The sequence below is a fragment of the Grampus griseus genome (assembly GCF_964374135.1).
Source record: "Grampus griseus genome assembly, chromosome: 11".
NCBI lineage: Eukaryota > Metazoa > Chordata > Mammalia > Artiodactyla > Delphinidae > Grampus > Grampus griseus.
Genome location: NC_139005.1, coordinates 19,744,703 through 19,764,774, shown reverse-complemented (window position 1 = coordinate 19,764,774; position 20,072 = coordinate 19,744,703). Strand labels below are relative to the sequence as shown.

At 40.5% G+C, this 20,072-nt stretch overlaps 1 protein-coding gene across 3 annotated transcripts in view; it reads left to right on the top strand.

The window, feature by feature from the left end:
- BCAT1 (branched chain amino acid transaminase 1) overlaps positions 1-20,072 on the top strand; it is a 101,029-nt gene that overhangs the window by 37,720 nt on the left and 43,237 nt on the right. For all 3 annotated transcript variants that reach the window (XM_082665505.1, XM_082665504.1, XM_082665506.1), the window contains exons 3-5: positions 9,476-9,676; positions 16,837-16,947; positions 19,607-19,726. In XM_082665505.1, the coding sequence (XP_082521631.1) occupies positions 9,476-9,676; positions 16,837-16,947; positions 19,607-19,726 (432 nt within the window). The remainder of the gene's footprint in view (positions 1-9,475; positions 9,677-16,836; positions 16,948-19,606; positions 19,727-20,072) is intronic.

Genomic DNA, 20,072 nt, shown 5'->3' with positions numbered 1-20,072 from the left:
GTGGTAATGGTGGTTGTATTCACTGTGCAAATGTGATGAGGTAAACGAAAAATGAAATTGATAATTTGGGGGAGAAAAATGGTGGCTTTTACAGGATCGTGTTGGCTTTGGACGTATTCTATCTCCCTTTTGATCAACTCCATTTATAACTTTTAAATTGCCTTTTGGGTCTCAGGGGTAGTTTTCACATTGCATCTCTTCCCCCATTTTGATAGTCATTTTAATGTGAGGAAACCGTTATCCAAGAGTCCAGTAATGAGATGCCTTATTACTGGGAAATCCTACAGAATCTTTCTGTGGACTCCAGGGTTGTTCTTGTTTCAAGGAGGTCAGCTGTCTGTTTCTTCCCATCCCCCCTACTTCCACAGAATGTGCCGCTCCAAAAGCCCTAATTTACTCCTATTCGTACCTCGTTACTAGATTTTTAGAAAGTGTCTGTAAATGATAATGAACGTAGCACCCATGGTTTTCCAAATAGAGCAAGACAAACACACTTGTTTTAGAACAAAGTTATGCAACATCTGATACAGTTGTAATGCAGAGATAGCCTTTGAAAGTTTAAGTGCCAATTCAGAGAAGTACTGATGCCATGTTGCCTGAATGCCAGCTGATACAGCCCTCAGGTGCTCTCAGTCCAGTTGCAATAGCCTGCTGTGGCTTCCCCATCTCAGACCAAATGGTTCCCCAACCACACATATTGAGTCAAGAAATTGTGGTTTTTAGTATGCCCTGTTTTTGTCAATATTTCTTGCCATTTCACAATCCAGTCTTTGTGGCCTTCCAAATTCTTCCACAATTATATGGTAACCTGACTTTGAAGTCATCAGAGACCATTGGAGCATGGGAAAGAGCACTAAGTTGAGCATAAAAACATGAAAAAGGCTTTGCCATTAACTAACCTGATCTCAGGGCAAGAAGGTCCTACCCACTATGGGTGGTCTTAGAGGTATTTTAAAGAGAGGATTCAGAAAAGTAAAAAATATATACTAGGCCTTGATCATTCTTCAAGTTGGCTGTCTAAGGGTTTGGAATAACAACAACAACAAAAAGGTCTTTTATGAATTATAGTAGTACAAGTTTTTGTTTTCAGTTTTGTTTTTACACAGTCTGTTATGTTGAGATATCCAAAACCGTGAAGATAAATCTAGGTTTAGTGAAGTTTAGAACAGAATTAATCGGACATGATACTGTGCTGAATGAGAGGCCAAAATGATAAAGAGAAATGACTCCCATTTCCCAATTGTTCAAATCAATCTGAAGGATTTTATAGAGGAAACCAAGCATTTTGGAGAGTGGGCTGTCTATCTGGAGGGTTTGCATGAGCAGTAGGTAAGGCAAGTGTTAGGCAGTTGGAAAGCTGAGGATACCCCAGACTGCTGGGCTGGGTGAGGGTACTAGTTTCCACATTTACTGCTGGAGGAAGAAAGGAGGGAGTTTGGATAAACTGGAGACACCTGATTTCTGCTTTACAAGTGGAAGAAATAATGGAGAAAAACAGGTGAGGGTGGGAAGACATCTGTAGCCAAGTTTTAGTCCTTCTATCTCTTCCCATGTTAGACAAGAATATGTAAGTGTTCAGGCACTAGGCTGATGTGTACCGCAAATACAGCCCCAGACACGTTCCTTGTTAACAGAACTCTGATTTTGTTCGCAGTTCTCCAACCGGCCCTGGATGACAAACCTGCCTTCCCAGCCTCCCTTGCAGCTAGAGAGATCACTATGACAGATTTCTAACCAATAAGGCATAGGGAATTTCTGGGAAATTTTTGCTTTTGCGGTCAAAGGGAACAGATTTGTCTGGTATTGTCCTTTTCCTCCCCTTTCTTTGGACTTTGATTAGATCATTAACACTGAAGCTACAGCTACAGCTGTAGCAGCCTTCTTTTGACCCAGAGGAGACGGCCAAGAAAATCACAGAGCCTTGACATTAACGGGTGCTGGCAGGCCTGGCTCCTCCAGACTTCTTATGAGAAAACCAGCTCCTGTTTGGTTTTTATTTACTTGCAGCTGAACGCATTGATTGGTAAATGATAAAAGGTTTATGCATAACATTAGTGAGAGGTAGAATTGTAAAAGGAAGTTAGTGCCTTGCTTGGGATCCTTGATTTTGGGGTTAAAATATTTGGACTCGAGTCTGTAGCCATTTAGCTGTTCGTGGACTTCTGAAGGTAATGATTAAACATGTGATACTTGAAAGTACAAGTGTCTTAATTCAGTGATCGATATGGGAAGCAGGGTAGGGAGAATGTTGTGAGAATGATAAGCTCAGAAGTAATGAACAGGGCTTCCCTGGTTGCGCAGTGGTTGAGAGTCTGCCTGCTGATGCAGGGGACGCGGGTTCGTGCCCCGGTCCGGGAGGATCCCACATGCCATGGAGCGGCTGGACCTGTGAGTCATGGCTGCTGAGCCTGTGTGTCCGGAGCCTGTGCTCCGCAACGGGAGAGGCCACAACAATGAGAGGCCCGTGTACAGCAAAAAAAAAAAAAAAAAAAAGTAATGAACATGCAAAGAAAATAGAGGAAAAATACACAGTGAATGTGCTAGCAGAGGTCATCTCTGGGAAGTGGATATGTAGTTGCCAGGTAAAAGATGGAGATTTTTACTTTTCATTTTTCTTTACTTCTTTCAGTATGATTTTTTGAATAAATTAAGGATTAAGAAGTCTGGGCTTCCCTGGTGGCGCAGTGGTTGAGAGTCCGCCTGCCGATGCAGGGGACACGGGTTCGTGCCCCGGTCTGGGAAGATCCCACATGCCGCGGAGTGGCTGGGCCCGTGAGCCATGGCCACTGAGCCTGCGCATCCGGAGCCTGTGCTCCGCAACGGGAGAGGCCACAATAGTGGGAGGCCCGCGTACCGCAAAAAAAAAAAAAAAAAAAAAGTCAAGAAGTAGAAAGTAATATGAATATCAGAAATAGGGACCCAATTTTGAAGGAAATATTATGTGTTCCATTTTAGACATACTCAGTTTGAGATTACCAAGTTCATATGATTGCAAGAGAGTAAGTGGCTTTTGGTAAGTATTCACAAATCTGTGAGATTTGAATCTGTGTCACTGGTTCTCAGCCTTTCTTGTGCATTGGCATCTCCTGGAGAGCTTGAAACCAAAACCGATGTGGAGCCCCACTCCTGAGTTTCTTTTGCACTGATCTTAGGGAGGGCGCGGGCATTGATATTTTTCTTAAAAAAAAAAAAATCCTCCCAGGTAAATCAACTCAGCAGCCAATGTTGGGAACCATTGCTGTTCAAGTTGATGAAATCTTCAGGGGAGATGGTGTGGTGTGGTTCTCAGCCCTGACTGCACAGTTGGAATCCACTTGGGTAAACTTAAACAAACAAGCGCCCCCCTGCTCCATCCTTCTGGGATTCTGGAATGGGGTCCAGTTTAATGTTTGTTAAAAACCTCCATGGTTGAATCCAGTGTTTGGCCAGGGTCAAGAACACAGATGCCAAGGGGGGAAGTGTAGAGGCTCAAGGAAAAAGCTCGGCATTACCCAGATTCTCTTATTTTTCCACCATTTAAACTCTCCTCCTTCCTCCAACTTTGCTCTTCCATACTTAGTAAAAACAGCGAGAAATTAAAGCATGGTAGCCTGGCTCTAGTATTATCCTTCAAATTACCTGGAATGGAGAGAGAAACTGGGTTTACCTTAACTGCCAGGAGTGTCTATGGTACTGGTCCCAGGAAAAGAAAGAAGATGGCGTACAATCTTGGTTACACAGAGCCAGGGCTCATGGAGAATTGGCATGTCGGTCAGTATACAATGGAGTAACTGGTTCTCTCAGCCCCTCCCTTTCCTGCATCCCCACCATACTGGCTCTCTGCTGTTTCCTGTACATGCCAAGTGTGTTCCCACCTCAGGGCCTTTGCACTTGCTCCCTCTGCCTGAAAGACTTTGCCCCTAGATATCTAAATGACCTACCCTCTTCATTCAAGTTTCTGCTCAAATGTCACCTCATCAGGGAGGCCTTCCCTAACGCTTCTATCTAAAATAATCCTTCTCTTTCCCACTCTATCCTTTCAAGCTGCTTTCATTTTCTTCTTCATAGCACTAATCACCTCCTGACATCTATTTATCTGTTTATTTCTTTATACTGTTTTTCCCCCTCGCTAAGGGGACTCCCCTGAGTTTCTTTGTGCCTATAGCAATACAGGTACATAGTAGCTCAAAAACTGTTAGGTTAAAAAAAAAAAAATTGTTAGGTTAATATGTTACTGAATTGATCAGCCAGACCTGTGCCGGGGTCCTAGCCTGGGCCAAGACCCCAGTTTTTTCCCCAGGGAGGTTCTTTTTCCAATCAGATTGTGCAGCCAATAACAAAACCAACGCTGAGATTGGAACAGCACAAGCTTCACTCAGTGGTTAAAGAATGGAGAAGTGGGAACCTAGTTCATTAATCAACTTCTCAACCCAAGTTGGGCAGGTTGTATAGGAGGGTCAAGGTAAAAGGGAGGGAATTGGAAAGAGTGGGAGAAATATTCATGAGTTATATGAGAACAGGGGTGTGATTTGAACCCAGAACTGATGCAGCTCTCCTTTTCAGTCCTTGTACGTGCTTTTCCGGTTGTTGTCATGGCAATTGTCAACTGTCATGGTGCTGGTGAGGGTGGCATTTAGCTAACTTATTACAATGAGCGTATAATGGGGCCCAGGGTCTAGTGGAAGTCACATCTTCCTCCATCTTGGGCCTACTTGGTTCTAACCAGTTCTTGTTTTTTTCTTTCAGCTTCGTCCTGAAACTTAGATGAGTTTCTATTGGTTTCTATTCAGGGGAGGGGAAGGGGTATGATTCTGGGGCGACAACCTTCGTAACAGAATGAATGAATAACAGTTGTTCACAGAGGCTACCACCTGTCTTTGGCCGGCAGCAAGTGTGCCTGAGAAGGAAGGCTGAGCCCTTGCATCTTGGTATCTGCTGTGCTTGTTTAGTGCACTACCTGAGCCACTGTGCTGGTGCAGTGTTCACTGAGTGAATAAAAAGGCAAAATACTAAGAATAATAAAGCAGGTGAGGAAGGAAGAAGAGTGAGGGAAGGAAAAAATAAAAAGAATCACCCTACAGTTTGATATGAGGCAAAGCCATAGTCTTGTTTTTAAAATATTCTATGCAGATTGTTGTTGGAATAAAGTTGTATATATTCAATTGCCTATTGGTTTCATGGCAGGTAGGGTTACTGGAAAGCCTAGAAATCCTGAAAGGTAGATGGACCCTGTGTGGTTTGCTTCTTGTTGATTAGCTAATGATAGAATTGTTTGTTTGTTTTTTTCACATCTTTATTGGAGTATAAATGCTTTACAATCTTGTGTTAGTTTCTGCTGTACAACAAAGTGAATCAGCTATGTGTATACATATATCCCCATATCCCCTCCCTTTTTCGTCTCCCTTCCACCCTCCCTATCCCACCCCTCTAGGTTGTCACAAAGCATCTAGTTGATCTCCTTGTGCTATGCAACTGCTTCCCACTAGCCATCCATTTTACGTTTGGTAGTGTATATATGTCAATGCTACTCTTTCACTTCATCCCAGCTTCCCCTTCCCCACCCCCTATGCCCTCAAGTCCGTTCTCTATATCTGCGTCTTTATTCCTGCCCTGCCACTAGGTTCATCAGTACCGCTTTTTAAAATTCCATATATATGCATTAGCATACGGTATTTGTTTTTCTCTTTCTGACTTGCTTCACTCTCTGACAGATTCTAGGTCCATCCACCTCACTACAAATAACTCAGTTTCGTTTCTTTTTATGGCTGAGTAATATTCCATTGTATATATGTGCCACATCTTTATCCATTCATCTGCTGATGGACACTTAGTTTGCTTCCATGTCCTGGCTATTGTAAATAGTGTCTCAGTGAATATTGGGGTGCATGTGTCTTTTTGAATTATGGTTTTCTCAGGGTATGTGCCCAATAGTGGGATTGCTGGGTCATATGGTAGTTCTATTTTTAGTTTTTTAAGGAACCTCCATACTGTTCTCCATAGTGGCTGTATCAATTTACATTCCCACCAACAGTGCAAGAGGGTTCCCTTTTCTCCACACTGTCTCCAGCATTTATTGTTTCTAGATTTTCTGATGATGGTCATTCTGACTGGTGTGAGGTGATAGATACCTCAGTGTAGTTTTGACTTGCATTTTTGTGGTTTTGATTTGCATCATTGTGGCTTTGATTTGCATTTCTCTAATGGTTAGTGATGTTGAGTATCATTTCATGTATTTGTTGGCCATCTGTATGTCTTCTTTGGTAATGATAGAATTGTTTAGCTAATGTTAGAAATAGCAAGTGGAGGAATTCCCTGGTGGTCCAGTGGTTGGGACTCCACACTTTCATTCCCGGGGCCCGGGTTTGAACCCTGGTTGGGAAACCAAGATCCCGCAAGCTGTGGGGTATGGCCAAAAAAAAAAAAAAAAAAAGGAAGAAATAACAGATGGGAGGTTGAGATTTTTTTTAATCTTTTTTTTTTTTTTTTTTTGCGGTACGCGGGCCTCTCACTGTTTTGGTCTCTCCTGTTGCGGAGCACAGGCTCCGGACGCGCAGGCTCAGCTTCCATGGTTCACGCACCCAGCTGCTCCGCGGCTTGTGGGATCTTCCCGGACCCGGGCACGAACCTGTGTCCCCTGCATTGGCAGGCGGACTCTCAACCACTGTGCCACTAGGGAAGCCCTATCTTACTTTTTTGTTTTTCCCCCCTCCCCTTCCTCCCTCCCTAGCTTACTTTTTTTTTTTTTCCGGTACGCGGGCCTCTCACTGTTGTGGCCTCTCCCCTTGCGGAGCACAGGCTCCGGACTCCCAGGCTCAGCGGCCATGGCTCACGGGCCCAGACGCTTCGCGGCACGTGGGATCTTCCCGGACCGGGGCACGAACCCGTGTCCCCTGTATCGGCAGGCGGACTCTCAACCACTGCGCCACCAGGGAAGCCCCCTATCTTACTTTTGAAGAACCATGCAAATTACTGGTTTTGTCACTGGGGAAAAAAAAAAAAAAAAAAAAGCTAAGGTCTGTTGCCTTTGCAATATTTCAGATGTATCCAGAATTCAGGGATAAAAAACTCACCCCTTCTACTCACTCTCTCTGCTACATTTTCACCTACTTTCATCTTTCTGCTTTTGTTTTGTATCTTACTGCTCTCCCGTTATTAAGAAACTTTTATTAATAGTGTTAATAGGTAAAATTTTCCATTAAGTTTGTCTTACTATATTGATATAGTTCTAGATTTTTCTTAGCCCAGGATCCCCCCAGCCACTTTTCCAAAAAAGCTAACTAAAGCAAAAGAACAGGTACTTCCTTGTGGAAGAATACTGTGAAACCATTCATGTAATAAAAAGTTTATGTTAGAATTTCACTCACTTTAAATCCTGGCCATCTTCTGTGAATGAGTCTGTCATTCATTATGGAGTGCATCTGAAATCAACCAAAGTTATTTTCAGCATTTAAGAAAACTTTACTGCTTGTGTGCCGGGCACTGTGCTAGGGCTGGAGATTTAACTGCAAATACTCTAGCCAGATTTTTTTTTTTTTTTTTGCGGTATGCGGGCCTCTCACTGCTGTGGCCTCTCCCATTGCAGAGCACAGGCTCCGGATGCGTAGGCTCAGTGGCCATGGCTCACGGGCCCAGCCGATTCACGGCATGTGGGATCTTCCCAGACCGGGGCACGAACCCATTTCCCCTGCATCGGCAGGCGGACTCTCAACCACTGCGCCACCAGGGAAGCCCCAGATTTCTTATCTAAACAGTCAAGAAGGATTGACAAGCTTTTTGAATGGGCCAGATAATAAATATTTTTGGCTTGAGGGTCATCAGGTTTCTGTCACAGCTAATGGACCATGCCATCAGGTGAAATTTGCCCAACATCCTACCTAGTCTAGAGGATAAGGGGAGAGAAATGGAATTCAAAGATCAAAACAATTTAGCTGGAGTAAATTTATTTTCTTGCACTTAGTAAAGGGTTTTAGGTTAACTTACTTACTTGGATTAAGTACTGATAGAAGAAAGTTTTTCCCCAAAGTTTTGCATTTTACTGGCATATTCCAAAGTAGCGTTACTAGACTGGCCTGAAAGTTACAGTTAATATGTTGTCCTTAATGCCTTATACTTTGTAATGTGAGCTTTCTGGTTGTTTTGAAATAAATACCATTTTTATGTTATTTGGCAGCCTGAATGGGAGGGGAGTTTGGGGGAGAACGGATACATGCATATGTATGGCTGAGTCCCTCTACTGTGCACCTGAAACTATCACAACATTGTTAATCGGCTATACTCCAAGATAAAATAAAAAGTTAAACAAACAAAAAGTAAATAACATTTGTAGCCTAAATGTTTTTCTAAAAATAACTATCATTCCTAATATATCAAATGACTAAAGCAGCTATAAAGCAGTGAATTAATCCGAAGTAATTAGATTATTTGAAAAATAATGATCAGAGCTGGTGATACAAAGTGAAATTCTGTATTTGATTTTGGGGGGCAATGACTACTTTTGTGTATAGAAAGAAGTGGAGTCTGGTCTTCCTTAGAACCTATTAACAGCTTGAACTTGTCCTTGGTTAGTTTTGTTTTTAAGTGGTCTAAAAGCTCCTTCCCCTGTGGTTTTTGTCAGTATTCTACCGCTATTGTATAGTTAGTGGTGCTATTGTCTATGATCCGGATGCTTACGTGTTGGCCATTTGTAATAGGCAAGCCGGCTGTGGAGAGCTGGTGAAATGGGGCTGTGTGAAGTTGTTTCCTATTACTCTTATTTATCTTTCTTTGAATAAGGGGTCCTTTGTTCACTGTTTCCTCAATACAGAATAGAGGATTTATATCTTAGTGTTCAATCTCTACTTCTGTTTTCAACGAGGAAAACATTTGCTTCACTCTGCTTGCTGCCTGTCCCCTACGACGCACCCAGAGGGTTTTGGAAGCCTTCTGCCAAGAATTCTTTGGGGGAGCTGGAGTATAACCATCCCAAGAGCTGCAGTTCTTAATGACATTCTTTTTAGTTTAACAAGTCATTGTGAGTGTTGCTGTTTTCATTCTAAGACCCCTCTTTCTTTTTTCTCGAAGGATCCACATGGGTTCTGTGGTGGGAGTGAAGAAGAGATATGTTCTTTTAGCGTCATTTAACTCCATCTGCTCTTTGGTCCCTGTTTCTAAATGCCACTGAATTTTGGTTCTGATATTTGTTCGGCAGTATACCTTGCAGAGATTTCTCTTTTTTTTTTGCTGTGCCCTGCGGCCTCTGGCTCTTAGCTCCCTGACCTAACCACTGGACCGCCAGGGAATTCCCTACATTGAAGAGACTTTAAACAACAGTCCAAATTCTGAACGCAGGCATGATTTGCTTCTCTCACACGGTGTTAAGTTTCTGCGTTAGTTGCCAACATTTAAAAGTCAAATGACGGCCAGTGACTTAAATTATATCTGTCTTTTTACCCTCTGTCTCATCTAGCCATGGATGTTCAGTTACTTTTCTTTAATGGTGCTGATTTTCTTCCCCCAGGCTAAAGATCTAATAATCACACCAGCCACCGTTTTAAAGGAAAAACCAGACCCCAATACTCTGGTTTTTGGAACGGTTTTTACGGATCACATGTTAACAGTGGAGTGGTCCTCGGAGTTTGGATGGGAGAAACCACACATCAAGCCTCTTCAAAACCTGTCATTGCATCCAGGTTCGTCGGCTTTCCACTATGCAGTGGAAGTAAGTACTTGGGAATTAATGATGGCGACATGCTTGGTCTTCACTGGGGTTACTAGGTAGCTCCCCTGCTCAAATAGCTTTAGGGCAGCAGGGCTTTACCGTATTAACTAGAGGCAATCATAAATGGCCTGTAAACAGTTGTATTGAGGGTAAGTCTTAAGAACTAAATTTTCAGATAATCTTGAATTTTTTAACATCTCAATTAAAAAATCATGTAGCTGGTAAGCACGCTGTAGGGTATACAGAAATAAAAATATAATGTGCACATGAACTTGTAACATCGGCTTATAATATCATTTAAAAACTTATTTAGAGCAGATGGGAATGACAGTTGGCAAAAAAATTAGCAACCAAAAAGCCTGTACTGTTAATATTTCACTAAATCACCTCTCTTAGATCTTCTAATGATTGAGGAGAGGTCATTGAGTACAATATTATATTTAATTTTAATGCTAACTGCATGGTTTTATGACAGCAATAACTTGTAGTTAGGCATGTTAAGGGACATGTAATTAAATGTCATCCTTCAGGCACGAGTGGGATAATTATAAGCATAAAATATTAAATAGTTAGAGGGTGCTTCTCTGGTCCTTCTCAGGATACACACTTAGCCAAATACACAACACACTCCCCATTCCCTTGACCCCAGTATATTTTACTCTTTTTTAATGTGTTAAATATCTTTCCTAGAATATTGGGGTATAGAAATGAAGCAATGGCCTACTTACTAGGAGACTAAAAGGTGGTAATAGTAAATATTCAGAATGATAATGATAAAATAACTACATTTGTTTATTGAAATCCTGCAATATGCCCTGTACCTAGGTATCTTATACGGGTCATTTCATTTAATTGTTTTAAGTGAAAAAGCATATGGTTAATTATTCAGGTTCTGGAGTCAAACTTCCTGGGCTCAAAGCCTGTCTGTGGTCATATTATTTTAATCCAAAAGTGAACGTACGAATAATCTCCTTGGATTTCTTTCTCCTCCACTCATCAGCCCTACTGATTTTAGAATCCTATTGATTTTATTTTTAGAGCTACAATTACATGTGGTTTTGTTGATTTCACAAGTAGTTTTTGATAAATATGTGAAGATTTCGAAAAGTGAAGGAGAGACGTGAAGTGTGAGTAGGGAACCTGGATGAAAGAAAATGCAATTTTATTACAGTTACTTCATTTTTCAGGTTGATATTAATATTTAGTGAGATAAAACGTAATTTGAAAAAATGGAAAACATGTACTATTTAATGAATACTAATGAATGAGTGCCCACGTAGCTACCACCCGAGTAAGGAAATAGACCTGGACCCTTTGAGCATCCCAGAAGCCTTCTCGTGTCCCTTCCGCATCATAAACCCGTATCTTCTGGCACTCGTTATTCTTACTTTTGTGGTAACTTTGCTTTGCTTTTCTTTTTGGATTGTATGTATCTCTAACACTACGGTTTTGCTTCTTTCTGAACTTTGCATAAGTGGAATTATAGTGTGCATGCATGTGTGTGTGTGTGTGTGTGTGTGTGTGTGTGTGTGTGTGCGCGCGCGCCCGTGAACCTGTTTGAGCTCAGTGTTATGTGAGCTCTAAGCATCCAGGACCAACCCTAATATCTGTGGGTCCTGGGACAAATGTACAAGCAGAGCCACCCCAAAGTCCACCCTGTATCTCTTTCTGTCCTGGCTCCATCCTGTACCACAGGGGGCCTCGCGCACACACGTAGATGCCCACACCACTTGCAAATGGATGACCCTTGGCCATCTTTGGACTGAGATGTGGACATCCTAGTAGTCCTGTCTGTTCTTAAGAGGATGAAACCAAGGATGCCCATTGAGGCCCTGAAAATAGGATCAGGGCCATTTGGGTAGGGAATTCTGGGGAACTGAGTACTTGGAGTCTGTCTAGAAAAAGGATTCAGCCAACTACTTGCTCCAAGGGGGTCACAGCTGGAGAAAGACAGGGGTGAGAGCCCCTCTGAAGTGTGAGGCTCCGGGCAGAGGCCCAGGTTATCTGGGTCAAAGCGTGGTAGGTACCACATCATACGCTCCTTGAAGCAATAGGATTCCGTTACGTGAATATATTCAGTCTGTTGTTGACGTGCGCTTGTGTGGTTTCCTTTTCTGTGAACATTCTTGTACATAGTATGCTGGTGTGCTTGTATACATGTTTCTTTAAATCAGCAGTTCTCAAAGTGTGGTCCACAGACCCCTGGGCTCCCCTTTCAAGAGATCCCGTGTCCCATGCATCGGCAGGCGGACTCGCAACCACTGCGCCACCAGGGAAGCCCTGTGATGACTTTTTGATGTGTTCATTTGCTTATTCTGAACCACAGTCCCCAGAATAACATTTTTCATCTCCTGCTGGGGATGGACTACAAGGACATTCTCTTGTGAGCACTGGAGGACATAGGAAGGCAGTGGCAGTTTTGTTGCGTACACACGCCTTCTTCTAGTTATTCAGTCACACACTAATTTAGGTGCTGTTTGAAGGAATTTTGCAGATGGGGTTAAAGTCCCTAATTAGTTGATTTGAAGTTGATCAAAAGGGAGATTATTCTGGGTGAGCCTGACCTCAGGACTTCCACGCAGCAGCTAGGCCTACACATGCACTCAATCTCTTCCGCTGCCCCTCCTTCCTGACTCACTTGCAGATGGACTGCAGCCCACACCTCCTGGGTCCAGCCTGCTTGTGATCTTCTCCTTCTCACAGCCTGTCCTACAGATTTTGGACTTTGCTTAGCCAGCCTCCACAAATGCGTTGGGCATTTTATTCTAATAAATCTGTAAATGTCATACGTATTTCTTTTCTTTTTTTGTTTTTTTAAAATAAATTTATTTATTTTTGGCTGCGTTGGGTCTTCGTTGCCGTGCGTAGGCTTTCTCTAGTTGCGGCGAGCGGGGGCTGCCGTTTGTTGCAGTGCACGGGCTTCTCATTGCGGAGCATGGGCTCTGGGCACGCAGGCTTCAGTAGTTGTGACACACGGGCTCAGTAGTTGTGGCTCGCGGGCTCCAGAGCGCAGGCTCAATAGTTGTGGTGCACAGGCTTAGTTGCTCCGCGGCACGTGGGATCTTCCCAGACCAGGGATCGAACACGTGTCCCCTGCGTTGGCAGGCGGATTCTTAACCACTGCGCCACCAGGGAAGTCCCTGTTTTATGTATTTCTACTGGTTCTCTTTCTTCTCAGTTGAACTCTGACTGACGGACCATTGAATTTTAAGGAATTAACAGAGTATGAAAACCTCATTGATGGGGTTTGATTCCACAGTGTAACTAACCTTTAAGGGACTGCCACTTGTCAAGTTTTGGAGGAGTATCAGAGAAGAAAATCCACAATTATCTGAAAAGGTTATCAAAAATACCTCCTTTCTCAACCACATATCTATGTGAGACTGGGTTTTCTTTGTGTACTTCAACCAAAACAACATTTCAAGAGATTGAATGCAGAAGCAGATATGAGAATCCAGTTGTCTTTTGTCAAGCCAAAAATTAAAGATTTGCAATAATTTTAAAACAATGCCACACTTAACATTCATTCTCTTGGAAAATATAGATAATTTTAATGAAAATATTTTAACATGTCATAGTTTATTGTTAATAAATAAATAAATTTAAAATTTCTCACTACTGATAATGGTAAATATTAATAGAATTACCTTATAAATAAAAGCTCTTTGGGACCTTTATAATTTTTAAGAGTATAAAGACATCCTGACACCAGAAAATTTGAGAAATGCTGCTTAAGGGTCTAGGAATATGCTGCTGGTACTGGATATTAGCTTCATTTTTACACAAAAAGGGTAACTATTTTCCATAGTGATTTTACCAGTTTTTACACCCACCAGCCATGAATTAGCAACCACATTCAACCATGACTCATCAACCTTGCCAACTCTGAGTATAACCTGATTTTAAATTTTTAGCCAGTTTAATGCAATGGCATATTATTGTGATGTTTATTTCAATGGATATCTCTTTATTTGAAGTCCCTGCTTGTTTCCATCTTTTGCTCACTATTGTGTTCCCTTTCTTTTTGATCTTCAGAAGTACTTTATATATTTTAGATATGGGTCCTTTATCAGTTATGTGTTTTAAGTATCTTTTTCGACACTTTTTATTCTCTCCAGAATTTTTTGATGACAAGAAATACATTTAAATTTTAAAAAGTTGAATTTATCAATCTTTGCTTTATGTTTGGTCCTTTTGTGTCTTGCTTAAAGACTCTTTTTCTATTGCTAGATTATGAAGACATCTTCCTATATTATTGTATGAAGTAGGGTCCAATTTTGTATGAAGTAGGGTCCAATTTTTTTTTTCCCCTACAGATACCCAATTGTCCCAGCACCATTAAAAAGACTGTTCCTCCTGATACATTTTGTCACATCTTAACATATACACATGGGTCTGCTTCTCGATCTCCACTTGCATTCCATTGTCTTGTCTATCTGGATCTCTATTCTGTTTCATCATTTTACTTGTCTATCTGGACAAATGCCGCACTGTCTTTATCTCCAAATCATTATAATGAGTCTGGATGTCTACTAGGACAAATCCTTCTGTTTCTTCAAGAGTGCCTTGGATATTTCTTGGTCATTTGCTTTTCCATATTACTTTTAGATTCAGTTTATCATGTCAGTCAACTTTTGTCATTCAGTTTGTTACAAGAAAAATAAATGCCCTGACATGATTTTCATTTGGATTGCATTAAATATATAAATCAATTTGGAGAGAGTCTTTATAATATTGAATCTTTCAATCTATGAGTGGCGGATTGCTTTCTACATTTAGTTATGTCTTTAATGACTTGGTAAAATTTTATAGTTTCCTTATGGGTCTTTCACTTACCTTAGATTTTCCCCACTTAAGTATTCCTTTTAATTCTACCGTAAATAGTGTTTGTATTTTCTAACTGCTGCTGTTACATGGGAATATAATCTTGTATCTGGTTACTTTGCCTAAACAGATAATTTCAAAAGATTATATCAGTTTTTGTGTATTTTCTACGTTTAATCTTATCTGTGTTGCATGATCTATGACAGTTTTATTTTTTTTCTTCTCCTAACTTTATGCTTTTTATTTTATTATTATTATATTGGTAGTACAATATTGAATTAAAGTAGTCGCAGCAGGCAGTGTGTGATGTTCTCAATCTGAAAGGAAAGCTTTAAATTTTACCATTTTAATAGATAAACAACAAGGACCTACTATATAGCACAGGGAACTATTATCTTGTTATAATCTATCATGGAAAAACATCTGAGAAAGAATATATAATGTGTATATATGTATGTGTATATATATATATATATATAAAACTGAATCACTTTGCTGTACACCTGAAACTAACACAACATTGTAAATCAACAATGTTCCTGTTCAATTAAAAAAAATTTTTACCATTTTAAGTATAACGTTTGCTACAAGTTTATTTCTCACATAAGGAAGATTCCTTTTTTTCTTAGTTATCCAGGAAACTTTTAAAAATCATAAACGAATGTTCAGTTTTATCAGATGCATTTATTACAATGAGATGATCATATAGTTTTTTCCACATAAACTCTTCATATAATGAATCTCATTACTGTAGTTTCTAATGTTAAACCCAACTTCTATTACTGGGATAAATCCAGCTGAGTTAGGCTGTGTTATCCTTTGTGTATTTTGCATCTGTATTTTTCAAGTGAGATTATCATACAATCTTTGCATAAATTTTAACTTATATCAAATGTGTGTAATTTTTAAACCGGGAAGTAAATTGAACTCTACGAAGTTACCTTCTTTATCTCCAGTAAAGCTTCTTGCCTGAAAGTCTATTTTGTTTTATATTTAGCAATATAGCCTCACCAGCTTTATTTTAAAAAGTATTTGTACGATATATTGCTCTCTGTGCTTTTTTGGGTTTCAGATGTTATCAGCTGAGTTAATCTGACAACCATATCTTTTAACTAAGGCTTTAGTCCTACTACATTTAAAAAATTACCCATATATTTGCACTTCAACAAAACATCTCAGTTTTTGCTTTTTAATTGTGCTCCAGGATTTATATGTCTTTTCTCATGTAAGCTTTAAGGCTGTAAGCATCTAAAGGCCCTCCTTTTCATTCTCATTCAGTTCAACATATTTTCTAATTTCCATCATTTTTCTTCTTTGACTCACACTTAATATTAAGTAATGGGTTTCTTCTCCAAAATGTGGATATCTTGGGGTTATAGCTTCGGTTTTGATACCTAGCTTATCTTAAGGTCAGAAAACATGTGAAAAGAACATGCCTTCTACAGGTGGTGTGCACAGGGCTCTGTGTGTCCATTAGGTTAGTTTGTTGTTCTTGTTCAAATTGTCCATATCTTTACCATGTTTTGGCCTATTTGTTCTATCAATTACTTAGAGAACCTGTGGTAAAAATTTCCCTTTTTTTTTAAAATTTTAATTTTATTGCAGTGTAGTTGATTTACAGTGTTATGTTAGTTTCAGATGTACAACAAAGTGATTCACTTACACATATACATACATTCATCCTCTTTTAGATTCTTTTCTTATGTAGGTTATCACAGAAAAAAATTCCCTTTAAAATGATTGATTTTCCTCTTTTCTCTGTATTTGTCAGTATGCACTAAATTCAAAGCCTTTTCACGTCCCTGCCCATGTTTGTCTGTGGCAGCTCCCTGAGAAGGTGGCATGGCCCTAACATAGTGTAGTCTTGACCTGCTTGGTTTCTGTGATTTGGGAGACTGAACCAGCTCTGGTCACATCTAGATTACCCGCTCTCCAGAGTTCATAGGAGCCAGATAAAATGAAAAGATACATGGGTGTTTGGGGGTGGATTGGGGGCCGGGTACTGCAGGGCCTTTGATTCCATTTCTATTTTCTAGGCAGTCAGTCAGTCCATGTTGTGTGGAGATGTTTTCTTCCAGCCTCCACTGATGTGTGTTAACATCTGGCTCCTGTTAAGCAAAGGATAGCTCTGAATTCCCACCAGATCTTGGTAATAAAGGGACTTCTTATGATCCCAGTGACTGTAACCAGTCTGTCCGGCTCTTCTAGATTTAGGGTCTGTGTCAGTAGCTTTACATGGTAAAGGAGATGAGGGCCCATAGAAAAGTCAGTCTTTTGAACACAGGGATTGTTTTCATTTAGTTACCTTGTAACATTTATTTCTCTTTTATCTTCAGTTATTTGAAGGATTGAAGGCATTTCGGGGAGTAGATAATAAAATTCGTCTGTTTCGGCCAAGGCTCAACATGGATAGAATGTACCGGTCTGCTATGAGGGCCACTTTGCCGGTATGTATATTTAGGAGTTTCTCTTGTGTTTCTCTTGCTGTAATGGGTCACTGAATTCCACCAGACAAACCATTTCTGAATACTTAGATCAGTATTTGGTATAAACCATATGAGTACTGAATTTCTTTCTGATCTGTTTTTTAATCAGTGAGTTAAAAATACAAGGAAATAACCATTTGGCAACTCCACAATCTGTTTCTTTATGAGTGTCTGTGGGAGATAATGGGATAAGGAAGAAAAATATGCCTCAAACTGAAATAATAAAATTTAAAGACCGTATGAAATTATGATATGAAAATACGGTGTACTGCACAGATATATGTGGGATGTTTTGCCTAACTGCTTAAGACACTAGCGAGTATGCAGTGATTTAAGTGGTTGTTTCGATATTTTAGCCCAAGTTTTATTTAAAGGAAAAAAAAAAAAGGATGTATAAAACGGTTTCTCACGGCCACTGGGTCCTGACTATAACATTGTTTTTTATGGAGCAGAATTCATTCTAAGGTGGGTTGGATTTAGACCCTAAGGTTCATGTCTAGGTAGGAGGTGACTTAGATTGCTCTCATTCCCTGAGATTTGACCAGGCTGTCTTTCTGAACTGAAAGAAGTCTTTTCCCCCTTTGACATACTTTGTCCCTAACCTTCAGCTGTGCGTTGAAGAAGCCCAAGTGATGACTCCTTTTTAGCCAGGCTCTTCCTCCTTCCTTTTTTTTTTTTTTTTTTTTTTTTGCCGTACGCGGGCCTCTCACTGTTGTGGCCTCTCCCGTTGCGGAGCACAGGCTCCGGACGCGCAGGCTCAGCGGCCATGGCTCACGTGCCCAGCCGCTCCGTGGCACGTGGGATCTTCCCGGACCGGGGCACGAACCCGTGTCCCCTGCATCGGCAGGCGGACTCTCAACCACTGCGCCACCAGGGAAGCCCTTCCTTCTTCCTTTTATAACACATGCTTCACCGACCTTCTTCAGAGGCAGAAGGGAAATTCAGGAAATTTCTTTGGACTCCTTCCTAGTTCCACTCTTTACCCATTACAGACAAATCATTGGGAAATCCTTTAAAATGAGGACAGAAGGAAAGGGAAGTAACATTTATTGGACAGCAACTGCCACAAACTGTGTTATGTGGTTTTACGTTCCTTGCCATTTTAATCATAACAGTAAGCTATTGTCAAGAAGGTATGTATTGTAAATTTTAGCAGCACCTTTGTACAGAGAAGAAAACTCAAGCCCACAGAGGTTCAATGACTTGCCTAAGATGACACAGTCTAATGGGACAGGGCAAGAGCTTCACTAGGGATGTAAGTTTTAAAATCCCTAGTGAAGTTCTTTCCACTAAATCTTACATCTAGACAGCAGTATCAGGGAGATGATATGTCCTATATGATTGGCAATCCCGATTTCTATAACATTACCACACTGTGATTGCTGTTGTAAGTTAGTATTTAAATAGCCAAATCCTGATGTCATGAGCTCTATTCATGTGTGTTTCTGACTCATTTTCTACCTTGAATAACCCATAGCATCTCTGAAAGTATGTTTCTTTGCCCTGCCAAGTGAATAGAAACTACTTATTTTACAAACTGTCACCCATCTAGTATATAAAACCCTTTTTCACCTTAGAAGTAAACTACTCTTTGCTTTTGCCCATTTTCCTGTTGGATCATCTGTCTCTTTCTTACTGATTTTCAGGTTATCTTAACATTTTCCTGTTACGATCCTTTGTTGGTTATGTTACAAATAAGTTCACCCAGTGTGTCACTTACATCGTTTGAAGAACAGAAGTTCTTAAGTTTTAAATAGTCAGATTTTGTCCATTTTTTTCCTTTATGATTTATGCTTTGTGTCTTTTATTTAAGAATTCTACTTTAAGGTGACAGAGATATTTTGTATGTTTTTTTATAAAAGTCTTAATGTTTTCTCACATTTAAGTGTATAATCCAACTACAGTTGGTATTTGGTTATGGTAAGAGGTAGGGAACCACTTTTTTATCTTTCTCATGTGGATAATCTCTCATTCCATCACAGTTTGGGGAAAAGTCACAGAAAAAAGAATTCTTGTTTGGGTTTATTATTATTACTTTAAAATATTTATTTATTTATTATTATTATTTAATAAATTTATTTATTATTTTTATTTTTGGCTGCATTGGGCCTTCATTGCTGCGCACAGGCTTTCTCTAGTTGCGGCAAGCAGGGGCTGCTCTTCGTTGTGGTGCACGGGCTTCTTGTTGCAGTGGCTTCTCTTGTTGTGGAGCGCGGGCTCAGTAGTTGTGGCTTGCGGGTTCTAGAGCACAGGCTCAGTCGTTGTGGCGCACGGGCTTAATTGCTCCGCGGCATGTGGGATCTTCCCGGACCAGGGCTTGAACCCGTGTCCCCTGCATTGGCAGGCGGATTCTTAACCACTGCGCCACCAGGGAAGCCCCTTATTATTTTATAATTTAAAAAAATTTTTTTTGCCCGCACTGCACGGCCTTGTGGGATCTTAATTCCTCGACCAGCATTGAAAAAGGGCCACTGCACTGAAAACACCGCGTCCTAACCACTGGACCACCAGGGAATTCCCTATTATTACTTTTTTAATAGTCAAAGCTTTCATGAGGATCATTTCTTACTGCTACAATGGAAGAACATTGCATTATTCATTATGTTTTTCATTCCTTCAGGCATTTGACAAGGAAGAGCTTTTAGAGTGTATTCAGCAGCTTGTGAAATTGGATCAAGAATGGGTCCCCTACTCAACATCTGCAAGTCTGTATATTCGTCCTACATTCATTGGAACTGAGGTGCAGACTGACTTCCTGTTTTGGGGTACTTTGGTGGGGGAGTTATCATTGTTTATGCTTGAAACTTCTAATATGTAGTTTGAAAATAGCCCCCCCCAGTAGCATCATTAATGCTCCTTTCCCTTGATTATTAAGACTGTAAACATTTTTTTAAAGGGCCAGATAGTCAGTATTTTAAACTTTGTGAGCCATATGGTTTCTGTCACTAATCAGCTCTGCCACTGTGGTACAAACACAGCCACAGACACCAACATAAATAAGTAAAGAAATGAGCGAGGCTGTTTGCCTTCTGCTAATCAAGACTAACCATGATCTCCTCAGCTTAGCGGTGTAATGCCAGGTAAGT